At 42.4% G+C, this 26,218-nt stretch overlaps 1 protein-coding gene across 5 annotated transcripts in view; it reads left to right on the top strand.

The window, feature by feature from the left end:
* The window catches only part of EVA1C (eva-1 homolog C), a 66,613-nt gene that overhangs the window by 34,136 nt on the left and 6,259 nt on the right, over window positions 1-26,218 (top strand). For 3 of the 5 annotated variants that reach the window (XM_061627813.1, XM_061627814.1, XM_061627815.1), the window contains exons 4-6: window positions 7,064-7,216; window positions 19,081-19,224; window positions 24,483-24,551. In XM_061627813.1, coding sequence (XP_061483797.1) covers window positions 7,064-7,216; window positions 19,081-19,224; window positions 24,483-24,551 — 366 coding nt within the window. The remainder of the gene's footprint in view (window positions 1-7,063; window positions 7,217-19,080; window positions 19,225-24,482; window positions 24,552-26,218) is intronic. The other 2 variants (XM_061627817.1, XM_061627816.1) reach the window with 2 other exon arrangements.

Raw genomic sequence — 26,218 nt, 5'->3', positions numbered from 1 at the left:
ACAAGTTCAATGTCCTCACTGTCAACTTTAAAGTTACATACATCTTCTGTTGTCATTACTTTAGTCTTTTTGATGTTCAGCTGTAGTCCTGCTTTTGTGGTTTCCTCTTTAACTTTCATCAGCATTCGTTTCAAATCATTACTGGTTTCTGCAATATCATCTGCATATCTTAAATTATTGATATTTCTCCTTCCAATTTTCACACCTTCATCTTGATCCAATCCCACTTTCCGTATGATATGTTCTGCATACAGATTAAACAAATAGGGTGATAAAATACACCCCTGTCTCACACCCTTTCTGATTGGGAACCAATTGGTTTCTCCGTATTCTGTCCTTACAGTAGCCTCTTATGCAGTGTATAGGTTGCGCATCATGACAATCAGATGCTGTGGCACCCCCATTTCTTTTAAAGCATTCCATAGTTTTTCATGATCTACACAATCAAAGGCTTTGCTGTAATCTATAAAGCTCAGGGTGATTTTCTTCTGAAATTCCTTGGACTGTTCCATTATTCAACCTATGTTTGTGATATGATCTCTGGTGCCTCTTCCCTTTCTAAATCCATCTTGGACATCAGGCATTCCTTGCCCCAGTGAGCAGTTGCGCTACTGCATTTTGCACCAGCTGCAGCTTCTGGACCAACCTCAGGGGCAGCCCCCATAGAGCTCATTACAGTAATCCAGCCTGGAGGTTACCAGTGCATGGACAACAGTGGTCAGGCTATCCCCATCCAGAAATGGCCACAGCTGTCTTACCAGCTGAAACTGGTAAAAGGCACTCCTAGCCACTTAGGTCACCTAGGCCTCTAGCAACAAAGATGGATCCAGGAGCGCCCCCAGATGACGAACCTACTCTTTCAGAAGGAGTACAACCCCATCCAAAGCAGGCAACTGTCCAATTATCCGAACTCGGAAACCACCAACCCACAGCGCCTCCATCTTGCTAGGATTCATACTCGGTTTATTGGCCCTCATCCAGCCCACCACAGAGTCTTACCAATGCTCTCATATTACTGAATTACAAACGGCATATTGTAATTTCATTCTGTATGATTCTTTATTTTGAAACACCGAAAATCAAAATTATTGTAAGGTGACATTGGTTTTATGTTAGGAAATGTCTGTAAGAAACATAAAAAACTGAAACATGTGAACCTCCCCACATTAATATTTGGTAGAGATACCTTTCCCTGCAATAACAACTTTACGTCTTTTGGGGTAGGTACGTACCAACTTTGCACACAGTGTCTGAGGGATTTTGGCCCAACCTTCTTGGCAGATTTACTCCAGGCTGTTCAGGTTAGTTGGACGTTGCTTGTGGACTACAATTTTCAAAAGAGCACCACAGATTCTCAATGAGATTGAGATCAGGACTTTGGCTGGGCTGCTGTAGGACATTCACCTTTTTTTTCTTGAGCCACTCCAATGTTGCTTTGGCCTTGTGCTTGGGATCATTGTCCTGCTGAAAGGGATGGTGTGTCTTGAGGCATGAGCAGTGTTACATTTGCGCCACACATGGCGCTTTGAATATTGCCCAAAAAGCTCTATCTTGGTCTCATCTGACCACAAAGCCTTTTCCCACATTGCAGATGAGGCACTCTCATGCTTTCTGGCAAACTCCAGACATGCTTTCAGATGGTACTTTTTGAGTAATGCCTTCTTTCATGTCACCCTCCCATACAGGCCAGTGTTATGCAGAGCTCTTGATATGGTTGACTGGTGCACCATATCCCAGCCAGTGAACTCTGTAGCTCCTTCAAAGTGATTGTTGGTCTCTCTGTGGCTTCTCTCACAAGTCTCCTTCTTGTTCAAGCACTGAGTTTTGAGGCACGGCCCTTTCTTGGCAATGCCTGGGTGGTGTGATGCAGCTTCCACTTCCTGATTATTAATCCAACTGTGTTCACTGGGATATCCAAACACTTGGATATTATTTTGTACCCTTTTCCTAATCTATGCATTTGTATTACATGATCTCTCACGTCTGTAGAATGCTCTTTGGTCTTCATTTTCCTTCCGATCCACAGCCTGACCAGTGATCCTTCACCAGGTTGTGCGCTTCAACACAATGCTGCGGACTTTCCTGTAATAGGCAGTCATGGGTGTTCCTTCATCATATGCCAATCCCCTTATCTCCTTCCCACCTAATACCACATCCACAAACCTGTGCATGCATGGGAATTTAAAACAGGATATGTTTTTGCACTCTTCTGAAAAAGTGCACAAAAATCAAATGACTGTTATGGACCAATCACTGTAAAGGGGTGGACTTAGGGGAGTGGCCAATGCTAAAGCAATTTAGACCAAAAAAAAAAAAAGCCCACACATATGGATGCTTGATAATCTACCCACAAACAGGACATGTATGGATCTCTAGGCCACCAACTGAATATGGATTTTGCAGTTAGGTATGGATGGGCCCAAAGCTAGCTGGGACAAAATCCCAGTAAAATTTATGTAACAAGTTAGTCATGACTAACTGGAGTCACCTTGCTTTCGATGGGGCTTAGTAATTTCTTACTTTTAAATAGAATGGGCCCTGCTTTTTATTCATTTGCTTAATTTTGCTTATTTTCTTAAGTCCAAGTAGTTACTGTTTTGGAGAATAATCTCACATTATCTTATATTTTATTATTCCTTTGTGTTTCCTTTTAAGACTAGAATACACATTACTTGTTTGCCTACTAGGCACCATACGTAAGCTTTAAGCTGCACAAATAACAGGCAATCATTGGGAAAATGCCAAGGACTTTTTAATGACGTTGTTTCCTGGAGCTGATAAAAATGTACATACAGTTATTCTCAAGGAAAACAGAGCCATTAGACTGTTACATTTCAAATTAAATAATTAATTTAATGTCTAGAACTCTGTTCCTAAAAACTTTGACTTGAAACTTAGTCCCCTTGATTTTCAATGGGATTTGCTTTCAAGTAGATGTGTTTGAAACCTTTCAACAGTTTCATATTAATACAACATCAATATTCTCACTTGATATGTTCCAAGGCTATACTCCAAACCTGTTTCCTTTCTCATAGCTGATCCAGAAGAACAAATTCTCTCTTCCCTGGCAAGGGCACATGTGCACACACCACTGCAGCAAAAAGGTTTCCTCAGAGGAATAAAGCAGAGATTTCCTCTGAAAGGACATGGATCTACAGCAACCTCAACCCATCCTTTATATCAGTTGCTCCGAGTCCTCACGGGGACTTTTGAAGGGTGGGGATCAGTTGATGAGCAGGTGGAAAGGGGGTAGTATAATCCAAATATTCCAACTGGAGAGTTTCTCTTTCAGCATTGACACAACCTTGTCTTGCCTCAGTTAAAAATATATTTCTTTTCTGCATGTAGATTGTATTCTAAATGATTTCCGGTATTTTGGCCAAAATTATCACAATAAGGAGATCAGCCATAAAGCTGCAATGTTAAATCTTCTGGGAGTGATCAGTAGCGTCCCTTGCCAGAACTTCTCAGCATATAGTACTTTCACCAGAGACGTAGATGTCTTTTGTAAATTTTATTTAACCCATATACCATTTTTATATAATTTAATACTAGGCACCTCTAAGATTTAGGCATAATGAAAAAGATTAAAGAAGCCTGGCAATATTATTAGAATTCATTTCTACCCCAAGTGTGTTTTCTGACACTCCCTTAAAATACCCTTTAGACATAAAATTGTTCTAGAAGAATTTTTAAGTTGAATTTAGAATAAAAATATCTTAAGAACATAAGAAGACTCCTGCAAGATCGGACAGGTAGTCTGTCTTGTCTAGCACCCTGTTTCCAGTTAGATGCCTTTGAGAAACTTAGAAGCAGAAGATAAAGCCAGAAGCCTTCCCCACTTCTTATATCTCCAGCACCTGTTGTTGAGAGGCCCACTGCCTCTGAACATGGTTGTTTAATAGAGATATCATGACTATCCCTTCTCTATGAATTTCTCTATTCTGGCATTCCTCTGAAGCCCTCCAGGTGTTTTGGACTACTGCTCCTATCAGTCCCAAGTAGCTGGGAGTTGTATCCAGAAACATCTGGAGGGCATCAGGTTGAGGAAGGCTGGTCGTGGTCTTTTCTAAAGCCATCTGAACCATCACCACATTCTGTCTCAGTAATTCTGTATAAGAGTTTCATATCAAAGGGAATAAGCTCCGCTGCAAAAAAAAATGAGACTTACTTCTGAGTAGACTTGTATAGGATTGGACTGTAAATCTCTTAAGCTAATCATGTTCTTTAGCTTCAGAGGCCATAAGTTTGACAAACTGTTGAGTCAATTATGGCAGAACTCATCAGTTCTGCCCAAGTTGCTGCTTCCTTTGTTTATGTCAGAGGTAAAGAACTTATGACCGTGCAGATGTTGTTGGACTCCAACTACCATCAGCCCTAGACAGTCTGGCTAATGCTCAGGGATGATGGTAGCTGGACTCCAACAATATCTGGATGGCCAAAGATTCCCTATCCCCATGCTTGTGTTTTTAGTCCTCCACACTGCAGGAGGATTTTCTCCCCCACAAGCCAACATACAAAAATGCAACCAAAATAACAAAACGTAAAACAATAAAAGAACATACAATAAAATAATATATAAAAATAAAACCACCCAAGACACAGTAATCAAATACATAATGTAGTAAACAGTAGTGTCATAGTCAACGACAACAACAGCATCCAAATCAAACACAGCCTAGCGCATCTGACAGCCTCAGCATCCAAAGTCTTTTTTGGCCAGGGTTTCACTCAGAGCTTGGAAATGTTACTTTTTAAAACTACAACTCCCATCAGCCCCAGCCATCATAGCCACTAGAGTGGGCTGATGAGAGTTGTAGTCCAAAAAAGTAACTTTTCCAAGCTCTGGTTTCACTGTAGGTCAGAAGTAAGCCCTGTGACTGGCCAGGCTGGGCTCCTTTGGGAGGATGTGCCACAGTTGCCAGATCCCAGTTGGAAAGACCCTGTGCCTATTCACTTCACAGCAAATCACTTTAAGATGTATGTGAGCATAAACTGGAATGTTATGAGAAGAGGGCAGCAGGGAACATCACACACACACACACAAACCACAAACCCCAAGATTGCACTTTCAGTAGTGTCCTGTTGCTGTTGTTAATGAGGAAGACTGACAATTAGTAGTATGGAAAGCCTGAGTGATCAGGTGGAGATCATAAGCCTAAAGCTGTGATCCCCAAATTGTGACTTGGAGCTGTATCTCACAAATTCAGTGTGGTCTGCTAACAAAGATTGAGATTAAGTGATAGTTAGAAACCTCATTTTAAGACATGGGTGCCTGTGGATCTGTTCACATATTTAGGCAGATGACTTTTCTTTGCACAGTCCCACCTGTCTGTCCCCAATTACAGGATTATGTGGAGGAGAAACTCAGAGCTTGGAAGATTACTTTTAAAAAGTAATAAATTACAGTTACAGTTACATGGCCCCAAAAAGTAGTAATTACCATTACAATTGCAATTGCCCTGAAAGTAACTGATTACTTTACTTTTCCTCCAAAGTAATCACTACAATTACATTTCAGTTACTTTAAAAAAAGTCTACAAGGTGCTGGTCTTGGCTGCTGCACATCTAAGTAGCCTAAAACAACATTAAAAACAAACAAACACATACAGAGGTAGTAGAATAATTATTTTAATTCATAAGATAGCAATGGTGGTGGGGAGGGATCCCCTGAGATGCAAAAAAGTTAAAATACTGCAAATGCAGCACAGTAGCCAGAGAGGGTGGTGGAGGCCACTTTGTGTGCCAAGTGCAAACACAGTATTCACACACACTCACGTTGTCATCTTTCACCTCCACGGTTCTTTACCTCCATTCTGCTGCTGCCTCCTTCTCCTTTATCCATGTTCTTGACCTCTGGATCCTTTTTCCCTCCACTCCATTCTTCACTACTATCTGTTTTTTAAAATAATGGTTTTCTCCACTCCACCCCGTCTCACTCTCTGCCTCCTCCCTCGTCGCCTCCTACCCATCCATAGAGCATGAGGAAAGAGCGACACTGCACAGAAGCCCAATTTGAGGAACATGATTTTCATCCACACATCAGAGGAGCAGAAGACTTCCCCTGCTCCCCCCCAAGTAATGCCCAAAAGTAATTCTGGAAATGTTACAATTACTCCACAAAAGTAGTAAAATTACTCCTAGTTCTATTACAATCAAAATGTAAAGGAATTACCCACTTGTTACTCAAAAAAGTAATGAATTACAAGTAATTTGTTGCTTGTAACTAGTTACTTCGAAGCTCTGGAGAAACTTCAGTGTGAACTATGCTGCACATTATGGAGGCAGCCAACGGCATAAAGCAGCGATTCATATGGCTGCCATGGTCAGAAAAAAAGCTACTGTACCTCCCCCCCCCAAAAAAAAATGTGCTGCTAGATGCTGTTATATGTATCTGTGTACAGTCCAATTCACAATGATATTTCTCTATGTAATCCTGTACCTGCAGATTATTAGTGGGGCATCATATGAACAAGAAAAAAAAACCCAACAGCCACCTATTGACTTGAACATTTCCAGCAGACAGAGGTGATTTAAAAAAACAACAGCTCCCCCCCACCAAGTCTGTTGGTTCAAGCAGCTTCCAAAATCTCACTATTTTGTGAATGGGATTCAATCATGTACCAGCAAATTTAGACAGTGCAGTTAAAGTTGATTTGGCACTCCTGCACTTCAAACAAACCCCCTTCCAGGGAGGCAAGGGTGAAGAGACTTTTCTGGTAAGGAAAGTGATGGGGAAATGCATTAGAAAGTGTGGGAAAACAATTGCTTGATACAATGCCACATAACCATGCAAACAAACCAGAATGAAGGCTCAATGAACAGCAGATGTATAGCCTCTGTGCAAACTGTGAAAATAAATCAGGATGAATGCTTAATAAACAGGGTGTTTGGAAGAGTGCTGGGTCTTTCAGTGGGTGTGTGACCAACCCACTCCACCCCACCTTACCCTGCACCACCGCTGCTAATAACAATAGAGCATGCACAAAATCTTTGTCTCATAGCCAGATGTCCAGTTCCCCCTTTATAAACAGAGTTGCCTTTTTTCCCCTTTCCTTTCCAGCTGAATATAAAACCAGATCAGTGTGTGAGAATGAAGAACTGAAACTCCACTGTAAAGAGTCAAAACTCCTTAACATCTACTCTGCCTCATATGGCAGGTCTGCGCATGAGAAGGACATCTGTTCTACAGAAATGGGCCACCTCCCTCAGTTTGGTAGGTTGATAAAGCCCTCATAAAACCCCTTAATTCTAGAATCAAGATGCTGTAAAACTTTCACTCATTTGCTGATAGTTGCTTCTCACTTCACTCCAGAAAAAGAGGAATGGAAGAACAATGGGAGGGTACTTTGATACTGTTGTCCTGCATGCAATATAGCTGCAACGCTGGTGTGGTCATTCTTCTCACATGAGCCTATTCCTTCCTCCTGTTTCCCCCATTCCTGTGATTGAATGGCATGGGAAGTGGCCAGAGGGAATCAACTTGCTTACTATGGCTGGTAACCAAACTAGTTATTGTGGCATGAGCTTGTTGTCCTTGCGTTTGCTTCCCTTACACTAGATCATCAGGGAAGGGAATCTGTGGCCCTCCAGATGTTGTTGGACTCCATGCATTTTTAACCTGTCTGTTTATTATCAAAGTCACTTATGTCTTGCCTTTAAAAATAATTTAAACAGTGATGAGTGCAAGCTGTGGCAGCAAAGGAAGCATCAGAAATACACTAACACTCTCAGTGGTTTCACTGCAACCATGGCTTTACCTGTCCCGTGCCTGACATAATATGATATCCAGTGAGTTACAGGTGGATGTGGCCCACCCAAAATGGCCTCACAGGCCAAACTGGGGTGGCATAGGGAGCCAAATTAGACCTGCCAGCTAGAGGCTCCCTGCTGCTGCAATGAAACTTCAGTTAAAACACAATATAGCAAATAAAAGCACAGCCGGAAAATAAATGTGAAGTTAAGTGCAATAGAAACTGTTTTGTTATGATGAGATAAAGTTTCTAAGGCTATTGCATAATATTAAGAGAGACTGAATTTCAAATTATTAGCAGGGTTATTGGTGTACTTTTATACCTGTCCCATCAGTGTAAAAATATTTCCAAGGCACCTTATGTAAATCAAATAATTACTCTGCTACAGAAATATGTGTCTCTTTTTTGTTCCCGAAGACTTGAGACATACTATTTTTCTCAAACCATTTAATAGATTCTAGAAAGCCAACTATTTGTGCAAAGGTCCAGCCAGTATTTTAAAGCTTAGAATACATTGATTAGGGTCCAAAGTGCACAGGAGCTTTTATACTCACTTTGCACCCACCAAAAAACTGCCCCCCAGGGTCCAGGGATCCTCAGGAATTAGTATCTCATTAGTTGCTGCTGGCAACATGGATAATTCACCTTCATGACCCCTATGCACACACAAGAGTGCTTTACACAAGAACCCTTTTAAAACCACAAAGTAAAATATCAGGGGTGTGGATAAACTATATATTTTAATAAGAAAACAAATATAGATGTGGAAAACAAAGAACTATAAAGGCAATCCAGCTGTTACTTTTGTTTAGTGATGCCTGGGCACTGTCTTGGAATACTAAAGAATTACAGGATTCAACTCTTAGTTGAAGAATAATGCCATTGTTAAATTGGATTCAGGGTTTCAGCCAGAGCCCTGCTTTTTATACCTCAGTTCCAAGAATGCAGTATGAATTCATTTAATCAGTGATATTTTCAGCATAGTCAAAGACCAAAATATACATAAAGCTTGTTCAAAACCATCTGTGTTTTAATGACAACAAAACCCATGTGGGAATTACTGGTGACATAAGCCTAGTTCCCAGGGCCAAGTTAGAGAAAATAACAGAGGCCGCGAGATCAAGTTTCCTGTCTCTTCATATTTTAGTAAAAGTCAGCATGAAACCATCCATCCACACCATCTGCTTAAAGCACATGGCTTTCCCCAAAGAATCCTGGGAACTGCAGTTTAAGGGTGTGGGGCATTGTAGCTCTGGGAGGGATAAATTACAGTTTCCTGTAGCGTTGCCAGGTGAAACCCAGAGACTCTGGTTTTTTGGGGTCCTCCTTGAGTCTCTGGGCAAGGCACCCCAATCTCTGGTTTGTAGTTGGCTGGGGGCATGATAACGGGTCCAAATCTCCGTTCCCTGGGGAGATTTAGGCCTGTTGATGTGGCTTGCCCCCCCCCCGGGGCCTCAGAGCTGGCTGCATTTGATCAGGATGTAATGAGGAAGGCAACGTGTCCAAATCGGGACCTCCTCAAACTCCCTTCCCCAGGAAGATTTGGGCCTGTTATCACATGGCCCCCTCTGCTTCAGAACTGGCTGCATCCCATCTGGGAGCAAAGAGGAGAAAGGTCCTCCTCCCCCTACCCTGATGGGATGCAGCCGGCTCCAGGGCCCGGCCCATGATATCACTAGGGCCCACCCCTGAAATATTGGGGTTTGGGATGCTTTTGACATGGCAACTCTAGCTCCCAGGGTTCTTTGGGGGAAGCCATGTGCTTTAAATCGATGGTGTGCATGTGACCCAAATCTGCATAGGAAAAATGTTATATGAACCATCCCTATGCTCTGGCCCCTGCCTAACCCAGAGATTTGAAGGAAATATATGACTGCTCTTGTCCTCTTCCCTTCCCTTAGAAAATACCTGGGCATCAGAGTAAATTGGGCAGAGGAGAATAGTGCCTAAAGATGATTTAAGAGAAGTTTATGCCCATGTAGTATTTGTTATTTTATTTATTAAATTTATATCCCATCATTCCTCCCGGAGTAGTAAGTACTAGTAATGATAATTAATTTGTTTTCAAATGGGAGAGGAGGGATGAAATTATAAGAATGAGAAAAGAGAGTGTGTTTAATAAACAGAACTTTTTATCCTGTTCCAACAATGCAGCATGGATTCATTTAGACAGGGTACAATAACGTGTAACAAAAACATAAGGAAATTTACTCTCCAAATATCTGGGACAGTTACTCAAGGCCATCTTGATGTCTGAGCACTATTTTGACATTTGCTAGCACAACATGCTTTGAATATAAAACAGCCATAGGAATTGCCTCTGTTTATGCTGACTCCAGGCATGTAAAAAGCGTGGTTTGATGAGTTGGAAATTCCTATGCATCAGGGCTGACCTGAGGCATTTGGGCACTCAGGATAAAACATTTATACTTGCCTGATTATTAGTTTGTTAAACCACTGGTGCTTTTGTGTGTATAGGTTTGTCTGTCACTTTCCCATTCATTCCCTCTTTCAAGATTCTGTCATAGAACAACTGCTTGAGTGAAGCAGAGACAAGAATGCACATTTGTCTCTCTTCATTGCATTTGCTAGCCATAGGCTCAGCAGCAGAAGTTTGTGCACCACGTGGACAGCAAAATCTGTCTGCCCAAATTCTGCTTTTGTTTTGCTAACCCAGCCTAGTATTCCCCTAGATAGCCATCAAGATGTGCTTATTGGCAAAGCTGCCCTAGATGTTGAATTGATTATTTTTTTCTCTTGGGATTATAAGAGTCACACTTACCTAGCTCATAAATGGATTGTAAGGCTCAGTGTGTGAACTGAATGCCTTGGAGAATCAGACAAGTTGGCACAAGCGCATATTAATGTATTGCTATAAAAGCGAAGCAAAAACAATCAAGGGTCTCATTTAGCACAAGCCAGGGTAATAAAAATGGTGGCTTGGTTACTTTGACTTAATGGTCTACCCAAATTATCTCCTGTCTCCTCCAGACAGTATAGTCTGCCAACTGTTCTGAACTTGACTTGGGTAAGCCAGAGAGCTACAGCTCTTTTCTTTTGTATTCATCCCACTGACATTCAAACTAATCATTTCCCCACAAATTCCCAATAAGATATGAATAGGCACAAGATTTAAAAGACAATTTATTGGCCAATGGAAACTAGGTACTGTGCCAAAGCTGAGTTTGCCTGCAAGAGACTGGGGAAAGTTTAAGTTTCACAAATGTTCCTAAAGCTGTAAATCACTTTAATTTAATATGAGAATACTTGAAAGAGAAGTTATGCAACAGACAATAACCTGTGGAAAGGTTCACATTCAGGACCAAACTAGACACGATCTTGAAAAATGCATGATTGCATTTGTGTCTACTTTTTCCTTTCAAATCTAAATTAACAGCTTATGGGGGTGTGGAGTGATCAGGCTCAGTACTGTGAGTAGATGGGTAGCATATTTAGTGCTTTCCCTGTCATTGTGTTCCCAATGAAAATCCTAGACTAGGAAGGGAAGCTTCCATTGACATAAAGTGAAGCTCTCCTCCTGGGCACATAGCAGCTTTGGATAGGGAGGATTTTCACTGAGACCGGGGAGGGGGGAGAGGGTTACGCCCCACTGCCCTACACGCCACAGATCCTGATGCCCCTCCTCCTCCAGCTATTTGGAAGACAAAATCTAAACATGTTAAATGCAATAATGTATCAAATGTCTAGTTTAGTCCTCAGATAACTAAGATGTGATTTTATTGCAACGAGATTCACTTTATCATCTGCACACATTTCACATGCTTTTACAATGCTAGTTATATTTGGTGGCAATTCAGTTTTGTTCACATAGCATCACCTAAGCTTCAAAGGTGTGTACACTAATAATGATCTGAAAGCTGTTGATATGTCCTGTTTTTGTGGGAAAGATCTTCCATGACATGGGTATACATAGAAGCACAGAAAGCTGCCTTATACCAGGTCAGACTCTTTGTTCATCTCACCCAGTATTGTCTCCTCTGACTGGTAGTAACACTCCAGGCTCTCAGTCAGAGATTTTTCCCATCACTTGCTATCTGGTCCTGATATGCCAAAGATTGACCTTAGGACCCTTCTGCATATGAGGTATGTCTTGCACCACTGAGGTATGTACACTGTCATAGATGTAGATGGCACCAATAAACTTTACATTGTGTATACAGTTTCATTGGTTCTCAGTGCATACATTCATGATACAATTGCAATGCAGGCATCATCATGTTAATGTCAAGTATTTAATTATTTCTTTATTGAGCCCTTTTTTAAAAAACTCTTCAGTCATTTCACACCTACTGGGATAATTGGTTCAGGTAGGTTTTGTTGGTGGGCTCTTGTTGGGTCCATATCAGATGTTTAGAAGGAGGAAGGACATGGATGATGCCACCCAATTTCAGTGATCATGGGTAGAGGGAGGTATAGCCATGGGGAGGTGGTGAGCTACCATATAAGGTAAGGTTATCTATGCCTTGTTCCCCGCTCCCACTCCTCCCATGGGCAGATTCTTTGTTGCTCATCTGCTGTACCCACTGGCCTGTGTGTGCTGTTGTTAAACGCCAGATAGGTACACAATAAGACCACACTCATCCATGATTTGATCATGGATCAAGGTGCTGATTTAGTGTGCATTACTGAGAGAGATCTGGGTGGGTGAGCTGGGAGGAGTTGATCTGACCCAGCTTTGCCCACCTGGATACTCAATGCAACACCAGCACAGGCTGCAGGGACACAGGGGAGGGGTTGCTGTGGCCTACAGAACTTCCATCTCTGTTACTAGAAAATCACCTTGGGGCTGGCTGTGAGGGCCTGCACCTGGTGTCAGGCTGAGAAGACAGTAAACAAGGGTTGCTACTGGTGTACAGTCCTCCCCGTTGGCCAGCAGCTTCTCTGACTGAGCTGGTGGAGGCCATCTCAGCTGTGGTATGGGAGGAGCCCAGAATGATAGTCCTGGGTGATTTTAATGTCCATGCTGAGGCTGCATCTAGTGTTCTGGCTTGAGGCTTCATGACGACCATGGGGCTTTCTCAAGTTGTCACCGGCCCAATACACAGGGCAGGGCATACCCTTGACTTGGTTTTTGCTCCAGATGGAGGAAGGGGTGGTCTGGAGATGGGGGGTGAATGTCACCCCATTGTCATGGTCAGATCACTTCCTGGTGAAGTTTAGACTTACAGCTCTGATCCTCCCCTGCAAAGATGGTGGACAGATTAAGATGGTCCATCCCTGGAGACTAGTGGAATCCACTGGATTCCTGAATGCCTTGGGGGAGTTCCCAGCAGATAGAGCAAGTGACCCTGTTGAAGCGTTTGTCATGCTGTGGAACAGTGAGGTGCATATGGCTCTTGACATGGTTGCCTCTGAGCGCCCTCTCCGGCATGTGGAGACTGGTTTGCACCTTGGTACACCAGTGAACTAAGGGCAATGAAACAGGCTGGATGATGGCTAGAGCGCAAGTGGCTAAATACATGCTGTGAGGCTGATTGGGCATGCGCAAAACATCATAACCATGCCTACATGTAGCAGTGAGGGCGGCGAAGAAGGGTCACTTCTCTGCCACCATCACATCCTCAAGTGGCTGTTTGGTGGAGCTCTTTTGTATTGTCAAGGGTCTGTTGACGTCAGCTCCAGGAAATGGAGTCTTAGACCCTTTGGAGGCTCACTGTGAATTGTTTGCAAAGCACTTTGAGTATAAAGTTGCTCGCCTCTGTAGAGATCTTGATGCCCCATTCATATCTAGTGTAGTCCCCAGTGAGGTGTCCAGTGCAACGTCTGCTGCAACGTCTTGGGATTGTTTTCAGTTGATGCAGACTGATGATGTGGACAATGTGCTTGTGATGATGCAGCCAGAAATGTGTCCTCTCAACCCTTGCCTTTCTTGGCTTATTAAAACTTGTTGAGGGGGTTTGACTGAGTGGATTCACTCAGTTGCATGAGGAAGTGGTTCCAGCCACCTTGAAAGGGACAGTGATCCAACCACTCCTGAAAAAGCCCACCCTGGACCCATAGGTTTGTGACAACTACCATCCGGTCGCAAATACCTGCTGATGATTCCCAGCTCTATTTCTCTGTAACATCTGAATCGGGAGAGGCCATGTAAGCCCTGAACCTGTGTCTGGACTCAGTAGTGAGCTGGATGAGGGTAAATAAACTGAGTCTGAATCCTATCAGGACGGACTGTGGGTTGGTGGTTCCCAAGTTCGGATAATTGGTCAGTTGCCTGCTTTGGATGGGGGTTGTACTAGCTCTGAAAGAACAGGTCTGTAGTCTGGGAGTGCTCCTGGATCCATGTTTGTCACTAGAGACCCAGATGACCTCAGTGGCTAGGAGTGCCTTTTATCATCTTCATCTGGTAAGATAGCTGCAGCCGTTTCTGGACCGGGATAGCCTGACCACTGTTGTCCATGCACTGGTAACCTCCAGGTTGGATTACTGTAATGTGCTCTATGTGGGGCTGTCCTTGAGGGTGTTCCAGAAGCTGCAGCTGGTGCAAAATGCGGCGGCGCAACTGCTCACTGGGGCAAGGTATTGACATGTCACCCCACTACTGAATGAATTGCACTGGCTGCCCATTAGGAACCAGACTAAGTTCAAGGTTCTAGTTTTGGTGTACAAAGCCCCGTACAGCTTGGGACCAGGATATCTGAAAGATCTTCTTATCCCTTATATACCCAGTCGATCACTACACTCTGCAGGTGAGGGCCTCCTGCAGACACCATCTTATCAGGAGGTCCATTCTGATAGGAAGCGGACCTTTAGTGTAGTGGCACCTACCCTTTGGAATTCCCTTAATATTCCCTTAAATATTAGGCAAGCTATCTTTTCGGCACCTACTGAAGATCTTCCTCTTTCAACAAGCCTTTTAAATAGAGAACTTATCCCAGTCTATGTCTGTGTTGAATTGCTTTTCAATGTTTTTAAAGCTTTTTTTAAAAAAAGATGTTTTTAAAGAAGTTTTGTTTTACTATATTTTAATGTCTGTTTTTATTATATTTTATGGTGTTTTTAGTGTTCTTGTTTGCCGTCCTGGGCTCCTACTGGGAGGAAGGGCAGGATATAAATTTAATAAATAAATAATAATAAATATACAGTTGGCTCTGGCTATTCCACTGAATAGAAAGCTTTTGTGCACTACAGAACAGACAGCAAAGTCAAGCAGTGTTTGAAACAGGAGAGGCTTTCAGAACCAAACAGAAGAATTGCCAGTCTTATTAAACTCTACACAATTTATGGCTCCAGCAACTCTCAATAATTTGCATGTCAAAGCACATCTAAAATAAAGCCAATTAGTACTTTAAAAGAACTTTCCTTCAGAAGCAGCCAACTCTGCTGTTCAAAAGCAGTTCAAGTCAGAACTGATGTTTTACAGCTATGTTTTGGAAATACTTTATGACGTCCTCTTTTCAGTTCCAGCTGAATACATGTCCACTACATAAAAAACCACTAGCACTACTTGGCATCACCTAATGGTTAGTAATACCCCCTAATCACAGAAGAGAGGCAGCAGATTGAAAGAGTTTACAGAATGGATTATGTCCTCACTGTCATATTGGTGTATGTGTTACCATCTATCTGGTTTGTGCATGGAATTTTGGTGGTAACTCAAAGTGAGAGTCCTGCTGCCAGATGTACCCTATTCTGTTTGCACATGAGTTCTGCCCCTACCTTTTCACTCTGCCCCAAATAACCTTGTAGCAGGAAACTCAAACGTATTGTAGATGCTTCCCTCTTCATTTGTTCTAGATAACCCTTCCTCTTAGGAAACAGAACATTTAAGATCCCCCCCCCCACTGAACACCATTGCTCAGTCTTCATGAATCTTCTTTGGACCTTGCTAGAGCTGTTGCAATCATAATTGTTTCTCCATCCCAGCCTCCATGTCTGTCATTTTCTTCAGCTTTAGTCAGAAACATAAATGGGGCACACTGCCTTGTGTTCACCCTTTTAAACCATTTCCCCCCATATTGGGTGGGTTCAAGGAGAACCCAGGCTGCTAGCTTTGGAGCCTGCACCATGCATGGCTCCAAAGAACCTAAAAAGACTTGCTTACTTTCAGCTCCTCATTGCAGCCTTTGACTGCATAGGAAAGAAGACTAGTCTGCAGTCTGATTTTCTATGACAGAGTGGACTAGTCACCAATAATTTTTACTAAACTGCTCTGAGATTCCTTTGTATCCACCCTTAACCTTAAACTCTCAGGTTATTGTGAAAACCTGAGAGCGAGAGAGAGAGAGAGAGCACTTCTTTCTTCTGCCTTTGGAACAAGTAAATATTGGTGTTTTTCAAAGATACTTTGTTTTAATATGCTTTAAAGTGTTTTGTTTTTAAGATGTTTAAAGTGCTTTTATTGTTTTTGTTTGCTGCCCTAGGCTCTTCTGGGAGGAAGGGTGGGATATAAATTTTGCTGCTGGTGGTGGTGGTGGTTAACAACAACAACAACAACAACAACAAATCTTCATATTTCTGTCTAATTTTCCCAATCTCGTCTTCCTGGTCTCTCTTCTACCCTCAAATGGCCCAATCTCACATCATTTACATTTTGAGTTTGACCCATTACATTTAGGCCATCAGAGCCTGCTGGTTCTCATGCACCATTCTCTCTCCTTAGAAAGCAACAGTAATTTTCCTCCTCGTCTCTCTGACTGTATTGCACTTCTCCTTCATAGAATTAGCCAAATCAGCTGTTTGTCCAGGGCTTTTTCTGTGATAGTGCCTCAGCTATGGAACTCACTCCCTTCTGAAATATGGTTGGTAGTGTCTTTATCCACTTTTTATGCCATCTGATGGGAGATATTTTCTTGGATGCACCTCTTGTTATGCTGTTGGGGAAGGTTTTGGTATTTGCGGCTATATTTTCTTAAGTAGGTTTGGATAATTGTTGCTGGCTGCTGTTTTATGTTGTTTTTTGTCAATTGTTTTTAGGTTTTTCTATAGCTTTTGAACTGATATAACCAGCTCTGGGATTATAAAAATGATGAAGAGTGGGGTAATGACCCATGATAATACCTCCACTTTAACCCTGAAATAATGACTCCCTGAAATTTATCCTGTACATTTCTGAGCCTAATCCCATTCAAATAATTTTGGATAACATTTTACTTCATAGATCTCCTGGCCAAATCTAACAGCAAACGTAGATATGCAGTCATGTACAGCACAGCCATGTTAGATAGAGCAGGGGTAGCCAACATGGTGCCTTCCAGATGTTGCTGGAATACAACTCCCATCATCATTGGTCATGCTGGCAAAGGCTGATAGGAGTTGGAGTCCAAGAACATCTGGAAGGCATTATGTTGGCTTCCCTGAGGTAGAAAGCTGCATTGTCTAAAAAGGGAGTTGTGTTACTTGTTGTCATGGGCCGCAAGGTGAACCTTTGGCAACACTGGGAGGATGAAGAGTGGATTACAGATGTAGCGAAGAGAGCTGGGGAAAACACAGGAGAAATGTTACCAGAAATCTCTGGCAGCTCTGAGTCTCATGAGTCAATTGTTGCCCACAGACACACTGCATCTATGACAGAGAGAAAGGAATTCTCACTGGCATCCAGCGCAGACTGACTGTTGAACAGATAAAACTTAATGAATAGCCTGTAGTCTTCTAGAGAGAGAAAAGTCAGAGTACTCTGTCAGAGTCAGATATTACGCTTTCACCGAGGTCATGGAGATTTCAAAAGAGACAGCCTCAGAAAATGCTCTCTGCTTCTAGGAAAAGCCCTCTCCTTGCAGCAAAAGCATGAATGTACTAGAGAATGCTTGGACAAGTAATGTACTCATCCACCTCTCTTATATTTAGGATAGGTGGATGAGATTAGGTTGTTGTGACAACAATCTGCTGTCGCCTCCACCTGCTTAGTTTGTATCCTGAAATATGTAGTCTGCCGTTCCTTCCGCCTGCCTAGTTTGTATCCTGAGAGATGCCTAGCTTGTTTCACAGAAATGCCTAGTCTGTTAGTGTTCTGTACCATGCTTAGAACGCCTGATGCTGCATTTCTGTACTGACTTCTGCAATAAAGCTCATTAAGGAACCCAGTCACTAAGTCCTGAGTCTGCTTCTCTTGTTGGGAGCCAGGACACTCACATACAGCAGGACAATGTTGAGGTTGTCCCAGTGTGTTTGTAGCCCTGCCCTCAAGATTCCCAAAGCTGCATCAGTGTTGCACTTCTACACATGTCCAAATTTGAGATTTCATTCTCTTGTTCTGGAATAAACATCTGTGGCTGTCCCTAGAGGCTAAAGAGAGAGAAGCAGGGCCGGCTCCAGACATGCCGGGGCCCTTGGGCAAAAGTCTGCTCCAGGCCCCAGTGCTCCCCTTCCGCGATTCGCACATGGTGAGAGCTTCGGGACTCCTCCAATCCCTTGGTTAACTTACATTGTTCTGCAGTTGCACACACAGCAGTGCCCTTAAGAAAGATGGCGGCTGAGGTTTCCTTAAGGAGCTGAAGCCTCTGCCACCATCTTGGTTCATGACAGGGATGCGAGCACGCAGCATGCATGTGTGCCATCAGCCAAGATGGCGGCAGAGGCTTCAGCCCCTTAGGAAAACCTCAGCCACCATCTTTCTTAAGGGCACCGCTGCATGTGCAACTGCAGAACAAGGTAAGTTAAGAAAGGGACTGGCGGAGCCCCGAAGCTCTTGCCGTGCGATCTGTGGCAGCGATCCTGCTGCAAATCGCAGAAGGGGAGAAGAGGGGCCCCTCAGGGGCTCCTGTAGCCTCAGGGGCCCTTGGGCCAGTGCCCCACCTGGCCGCCCCTTGGAATCTTTAACCGAATGTCTTTGTGCAGAAGGACAGAAATCATTTGTTGATATTCTGCAGCTATTCATGGCAATGTTTTATTGCCTGTTTGAAATTATAATATTTTCCACTGTTAATTTAAGGTCATATTGGCGTTGTAGGTTGCTATGCTTCTATTTCATGTGGGTCACACTATTTGTTGTGCATGTGTATATGGTCACCTATTTTTTCTGGGGCTTTCAGATTAGCAGCAGTAGTTTCATGCAGTGTATGGACTATGCCGGGCTATGTGTAGGGCAACAATGGTATCCCTGGAAGTCTTCACTCACAGAACTACAATTTCCTGCACCTTCAAGAAACTTCCATTTCCAGGATTATTTGGGAGAAGCAATGTGCTTTAAATGTATGGTGTGTATGCAGCCCCAGGCTATTACTGCAAGAAGCAGGCCTCATGAGTTAGCACTGTGATTGCAACAGCAGGTGTATACTTGTAGCACACTTGTGTATAATAACTCCTTTCTTTGAAAAAGTCATTGGTATTTACATATATATGAGCACCTTTTCATTTTCTTCTCTTTCAGATTGTTTTTCCTACTCTGCTTTAGAAGTATTATCTGAGAAGTGTTATGGGAAACAGAGGTGTAAAATTATTGCTAACAACCATAATTTTGGAAAACCGTGCCTGCCTGGTGTGAAAAAATATCTCAATGTCAGCTATGTGTGTGGTAAGAAAAACTGCAGTAATGCTGACAAACACATGCTGAACCTGGATTATATAATGCCAGATTATGAAATCCCCAGATGTACAAACAGACATTCATTTAAAAACCTGGTCTTCATCTTATATCTATGATGCATGACATTCCTGTATTTTAACACATGAGCTGGGTACAACCATACAGTTATAGATTTACAATACCTCATTTACTACTAGAGTGTGAAATATTTGCAATATCAGATTTGGTATCGAATTCTGGGATAATCCACAAGTTTGTCTCGTTGTCGAATAGTCTCCCACTCTCTGTGTGCGTTTGCGGCTGTCAGCAACACCGTACTTTTTAAAAAAATCATGCCAAGAATTACATAATTATTTAAATTGTTTTTGTTATCAGCTGCTGCTGCATACAGCAGCATAAGGAATAATAGGGGAAAATACATAATTTTTCAGAAAAAATAACCAAAAAGAGAGAGAACCAGGAATCGTGATAACAGGTGGAACACAACTTACAATGAATTGGAACTGCCTCACAGTCACCTAGCGAGTTTCATGGCTGAGTGGGATTTGAACCTGGGTCTCCTCAGTCCTAGTCTGACACTCTAGCCATCATGCTACTCCTTCCTGGGCCATTATGGACCTTGTGACAAGTGCATTGGAAGGGCCTGGGAAATTGATGAGGTTTAAAACATTACAAGAGCAGCATAAACTGATGTCACAGATAGGTGTCTCCCACCCTGCTGCCATAACATAACAATGCACTAGACTGGTCAATCAGGAAGCCTTTGTATGTGGGAGGTACATGTTTAAATGGAGATAGACCCTATATTCATAGTCTAGACAGACTCTATCTAGTCCCTATCTGGTCCCAGGCTGTGGTCTGAAGGCATAAGGCTAGCTCGCCTGGATGGGAGACTGCCTGGGAACCATGTGTTAAGCCACTTCGGGTTTCATGAAAAGAAAGGGTGGTATAAATGTAATAAATAAATAGAAAATAAAAATAAATTCTATGGAAAGATGTATGAATACAATGAAGGCAGATTTAGAGAAGACTGTATAAGTTATTCAGACTCCGGTTTGTGGGTCATTTGAAGCTAGAATCTTAACATCTTAAAAATACATTATTCCACACTGGTTCGCATGTAACCAGCCAAGCCATTAGCATGAACACGAGTGCAAGAGTTCCTGCAGAGGAGATTGTGGCTGCTGCATTTCTGCCCTGGTCCTCCTGCTGCTGTGCTGCCATGAACTAAGTTGCTGTTTAGCTTAGTGTGTTATCCAAGTTGTAAACCGAGAACAAACCTTGGTTACAGCTTGTGCTTTGTCTGGCGTAAGACAAACCACAAACCTGGGTTCGGATAACACACTAAGCCAAAGCGTGGCTTAACTCACAGCAGCACAGCAGCACAGCAGCAAGACTGTATTGATTTTGCAGTCACACACAAAAGACACTGACTCTCAATCACATTTTTCTCTCTCTTTAATTAATTTCAAATATGTTTTCTGCCATGATGATTTGAAGCAGCCTGGAGCATTTGCAAGTGAGTTGATGCTTTAATTGTTTTCCACATGGCCTAATGGCTTTGAGAAAGGCAGCGTTTTGGAATGTATGAGATGCCACACACACCAGTGGGGACATGTGTTGACCAAGTTCCAGGGAATGAGTATAATAATTACTGTAAGCAAGTCTGGTCATAGATGTTTCTCATCATAGCATTAAATTCACTTTTCCTTTGTTTGATGTTTACAAACTAAGATTAATGTATGGCAAGTTGGAGGTCAAATTTTTTTGTCTCTAGAGATAAGACAGATGAAATATTGAAAGCATTTGGAATAGAAAGGACAACACATTAAAGTACCATTGCAATTTACAAGTTATTTATTCTTAGGTATTCACCCGCTTTCTTTTCAGAGTGTTAGAAAATTGGCTGCTAGACAATAACACTTTTTGAAACCATATTTTAAATACTCTTCTTTATGTGTATTTTTAAAAGGGATAAATAGGTACATTGGTCTGTCTTAAGAACTGCTGATTCCAGTAGGTGGGCTGCATCAAAACTGGGTGTGCCCCTCAAATGGGCTATATTAGGGAAGGCTGCTACTTGGGCTGAGCCCTCTGTGGATCAGCTATGAGGCGAAGGAAGGAGGTGGGTAATGTGGGGTCCAGTATCTACACACTGTATGTGCTGCCCCAAGACTGCGTAAAAGCAAAGACCGCATTAACAATCAGAGAAGGACGAGGCAACAGATTAGCATTCTTCTTTAGGTACATTTGGCTTAAACCATCAAATGGGAATTGGATGAAATGTTTTTATTCGAAATTCACATTCCTCATAGCCTTAACTAATGCCAGCAGCTGCCCCAATAAATTTGTTTCAAGCAGATCACCCTTTTAATAATTGGGGCTATAGCATGGATTCCAGAATTGTACGTTGAAGCACACTCATGTTCCATAAGGGGTGCTGGAATGTGCTGTGAAAAATTAATCCAACATGTTAAATGCATTGACTATTCTATGTCCTGTGGAGCGAGGAGGTCCTATTGTGCAGTGTTGATCTCTCTCTCTCTCTCTCTCTCTCTCTCTCACTCACTCACTCACTCACACACACACACACACACACACACACACACACACACACACACACACACACACACACACACACACACACACACACACTTCTCTCTACAAAATATGGCTAGTGAGTGACACAGTCCCAAGGGAGGGTGCAACTGATAGGCATGGGCAAATCCCAGAGTGGTTCAAAAAGCTTGGTCCTTCCAACCCTGTGCCCTAATGGGATAAGGAGGGAGAGGGAACCAAGAGGCTATGTTAAGTGGGCTGTCCTGCAGTTCCAAGGAGAAGGCTTGCCTACTGTTCTGGGATCTGTTTAAATATATGCAAAATATTGTTTAAGCACAAATCAAATGTACTCCTGATTTTAATCCAGAAAACACCTTGAGCCCCAGTTATCAAAAGTTTGAAAAACATTGCTGTAGATAGTTGATGCTGTTTCATAGGGTAATGAACAACCAGACCAAAACAAGTGGGACTGTAACAAAATGTTGCATCCTGGAGTGCTCTTCTTCAGCCAGGCAGCTGTGTCCTGTCCCAGGATGCTCCATTCCGTTTCATTTTTCTGCTGATCCACCCCCAACAGTTAATCAGCATTCCATGCCCAAATGAGCATACTTAGTCCTCATTGGGCTATTTTGGGAGAAAAAGCCCTTCCCCTAAGGACTTCTGCAAACCTTGGGGTTCCCCTGAGTCTGCCAGCTGCCCTCTTGTGTCTTGGATGCATAAGGATAGGCCCTCAGAGAATTGAGTTCATTATTATTGTGTTACAGAGGATCACTCATACATTTTTCAAGCACTTTAGCAATCCCCTAGAAACCTTTGCCCATGGCAATTTCTGTAGACCATACCATTAACAAGCTACAGTTTTCCCATTTTACTCCTTCTGTTTGTGTGGATGAAGACACTTCCCATCCCCCACTCGCCTACACCAGCCATTAGTCCAGACTGCCCTGGAATTGAATAGGATGCAATTCTATTATGATGTAGTTGGTGACAGTCTGACAGTGATAGCTTTCTGCATTATTTGACAATCACTGATATTCCTTCACTCCCCCATCCCCTCCCCTCCATTCTGTTATCTGCAAAAACTGACAGGGATGAGGGAAAGGGGCTTCTCAATTTCACCAGTGCTTCTTGGGCTTTTGTTTTGTGTTTAATTAATAATAATAATAATAATAAATTTAATTTCTGTGTCGCCTATCTGGCCAAAGGCCACTCTAGGCGACGTACAAAACAGTTAAAACACTAGATTAGAGTTACTATGTGTGTCATTGCTGATGCATGCACTTTTCTCACATATACACACTGGGTAAGGGAGCCACCTGTTAATAGTGACCAAAGAGACACTTATGTATAGGGAGAAGAAGTTAGATTGTGAAAAGAAGCTATTCCCAAATATGTAGAATTCTGTTGAGTGGGGTGGGTGGGTGTGGGTATGGTGAGTGCAAAACTAAAAATGTGCTTCAGATAGAATACATCTGTTTGGGATAACACCCAAAAGGAAGACTGGGATGCATTTTTAAATCAGGCTTATCACATGAACATCAGTAGATATTAAAACTGCCCAGTCTTCACCAACCTGGTGCCCTTCCGATGTTTTGGACTAGAACTCCCATCAGCACCACACCAGGTTGGGGAAGGCTGAAGTAGCTTATATGATGTCACTAAGAAGCCTCCCCCTTCCCTCCATCAGAACACTTTTGCCCTTTTAAAAAAGTTTCCTTTTTTTAAAGATGAGGAATGAATGGATTCATCTCCTCCTTGGAAAAAATAGCCCACATGAAGCATGGGGGTGGGGGACAGGGCAACATTGATTTGCTGATGTAGACATTTATCTCTTCAGTTGCAAAGTTGGGAGAAAGCCATGCTCATTAGGTGGCTGAGGGTGGGATGCATTATGTGCTGTCTCTTCATTCATATTATGCCTGTCTTCACCCTAACAGGAACCCGCCAGCGAATCACACAGCATAGCTTGTGTTGGAGACAATAGATATAAAGAGTTACTTAATAGAGCATGCTGCCCTATTAAGATGCAGGTCTTGAAACAAAGGCAAACTCTTGTGGTGGCACCTTATAATGAAATGTTTCTAAACCCTTGTTCCCAGTTCAACAAGGGAAATGTGTACATGGAAGTGGGCTTGGTGGTGGACAAAACCCCTGTATCAAATAGCTAGAGTTGCAGGCATGATGAGCTATGTCAGATCAGGAGACACCTATTTCAGGAGTGGGGACTTTCAATCTAGTTTCTTTCTCCCTCCCCCTCCCAAGGTGCTGTTAGGGTTGATAGTGTTGCCAACCACTTCTTTGGCAGGAAGTAGGTCTGTGTGCAGAACCTTAAGAACAGCCTACTGCTGCAGGCTGGGATTTGTGAATCTGCAGGATAAGGGCTTTTCAGAACCGACACCCATCCCTGGGGAAAATAAACAACCTTTGCTCCTTTGCATCTCCTAGCATACCTAGCACTATTCCATTGCCTAATATGGAGAAAAGCATACATAGTTGGAATAAAGAATTGGCAAACTAGCCTAGAATATCCGGGGTGGGGAGTGAAATGTCTTATTTGGCACTTTAGAATGTTATTGTTTTACCCAAGGTAAGGTAACCATTTTACCTTACTCGATGAATAATGTTTTAATTGATGTCAAATGTTTTAAAAATTAGCACATAATATTTTCTTTTTTTAAAATTTTCAGTTCCCAAATTCATATTTGCAGCAGTTGATCCCATGGTTAATCTAAATCCTTCTTGGAAGCCAAAAGAAGGTGAATATGGTCATTTTTATGGATCGCTCCCAGCATTTGTCTTTAAGTAAGAACCTACAATGGTTTGATCACATAGAATGTCAAAAAGTAGAATACAGTTAGCCAAATGAAATGAGGCCTTAGTTTTACTTGTTCAGTATTTTGAGCTTCTTTGTTTATAATTCAGTATACCTGGCCTGGTCTATACATTCTCCACCATTAGGTAGTAGAATCCTGAGGTGATAGCATGGACTGCACTACTCCAGGTTGCACATGGGGGATGCCCATTTTTTATTGAGCTTCCAGTTTATATCAGCATCACAACCATAATGATGAGGAAGCAATCCAAATAAGAACAAAAGGACTGGTACAGAGAGGAGGGAAGGTTAGAAGCGGGAAGGTCAGTGATCATGGATTCTGCCCATCCTGTGAGTTTTAAAAGTTCACAGATGTAAAAATTTTTTTTTAATATCTCCACCCCCACTCCTCTATAGCACATCTGGGAAGAAAGGATCTTTGGCTGCTCCTTACTGTTCTACTGGCTTTTTCTAGAAGGGGCCATTAAAAATGTGATCCCCTACCTGCAGTCTTAAGTCATATAGGGTTGCATCCAATAGTATCTATCTGCTGATGGAAGATAATTTGATCCAGCTCAGTTTTCTATCCATGAGATCTTTTTTTATTCATTCCCCCTTTCCCCTGTAGCCCTTTGTGCCATCTTCCCATGCTGTTTTGAAGGGTCCCCCAACTTCCTGAAGCAATTATGGGGGCCACCAGGAGGAGGTAGAATTGGCAAAAATCAATGCCTTCACCCTTCTGCTGATGGAAGCTTTTGCTGGATCAAAGAGCCTTCCATCAGTAGAGGGACATCAGTGGAGACTACTCACAATCTGTGCTACCACCTCTGGATTCTGCCTCTGTACCACCTCGTTTGCTGCATATGTAGATCTAGGATCCCTTGAAAACCAAGATAAGACTTGGTATGCACATTCAGGACAGAATTCTATTTTTAAAGAGTTGGTTTGAATGTAGTCTACCTACCCATGAATTTATTTATTTATTTATTTATTGAATTTATATCCCGCCCCATAGCCGAAGCTCTCTGGGCGGTTCACAACAGATAAACATCCAGTATACAGTTAAAACATATATTAAAAACTAAACGTAATCAAACACATAAACTATAAAACTCAATACTAAATGTTAAATGTTAAAAAAGTATTAAATTGATTGAAATATTAAGATGTTAACAAGTTAAGATATCAATATCAAAATGTTAAAATATTAATTAAAATGTTAAAATGCCTGAGAGAAGAGGAAGGTTTTTACCTGGCGCCGAAAAGATAACAATGTTGGCGCCAGGCATACTTCATCAGGGAGAGAATTCCATAATTCGGGGGCCACCACTGAGAAAGCCCGTTTTCTCGTTGTCACCTTCTGGGCTTCTCTCTGAGTAGGGCCCCATAGGAGGGCCTTTGATGTTGATCGCAGCATACGAGTAGGTTCATATTGGGAGAGGCGTTCCATCAGGTATTGTGGTCCCAGGCCGTGTAAGGCTTTATAAGTTAAAACCAGCACCTTGAATCGAGCCCGGAAGCATATAGGCAGCCAGTGCAAGCGGGCCGGAATCGTTGTTATATATATTCGGACCTCCGAGTCCCTGTTAACAGTCTGGCCACTGCATTTTG

This window comes from Rhineura floridana, chromosome 5 (genome assembly GCF_030035675.1).
Source record: "Rhineura floridana isolate rRhiFlo1 chromosome 5, rRhiFlo1.hap2, whole genome shotgun sequence".
In the NCBI taxonomy this organism is placed as follows: domain Eukaryota; kingdom Metazoa; phylum Chordata; class Lepidosauria; order Squamata; family Rhineuridae; genus Rhineura; species Rhineura floridana.
The sequence above is the reverse complement of the archived record's forward strand: the minus strand, read 5'-3'. Positions and strand labels throughout refer to the sequence as shown.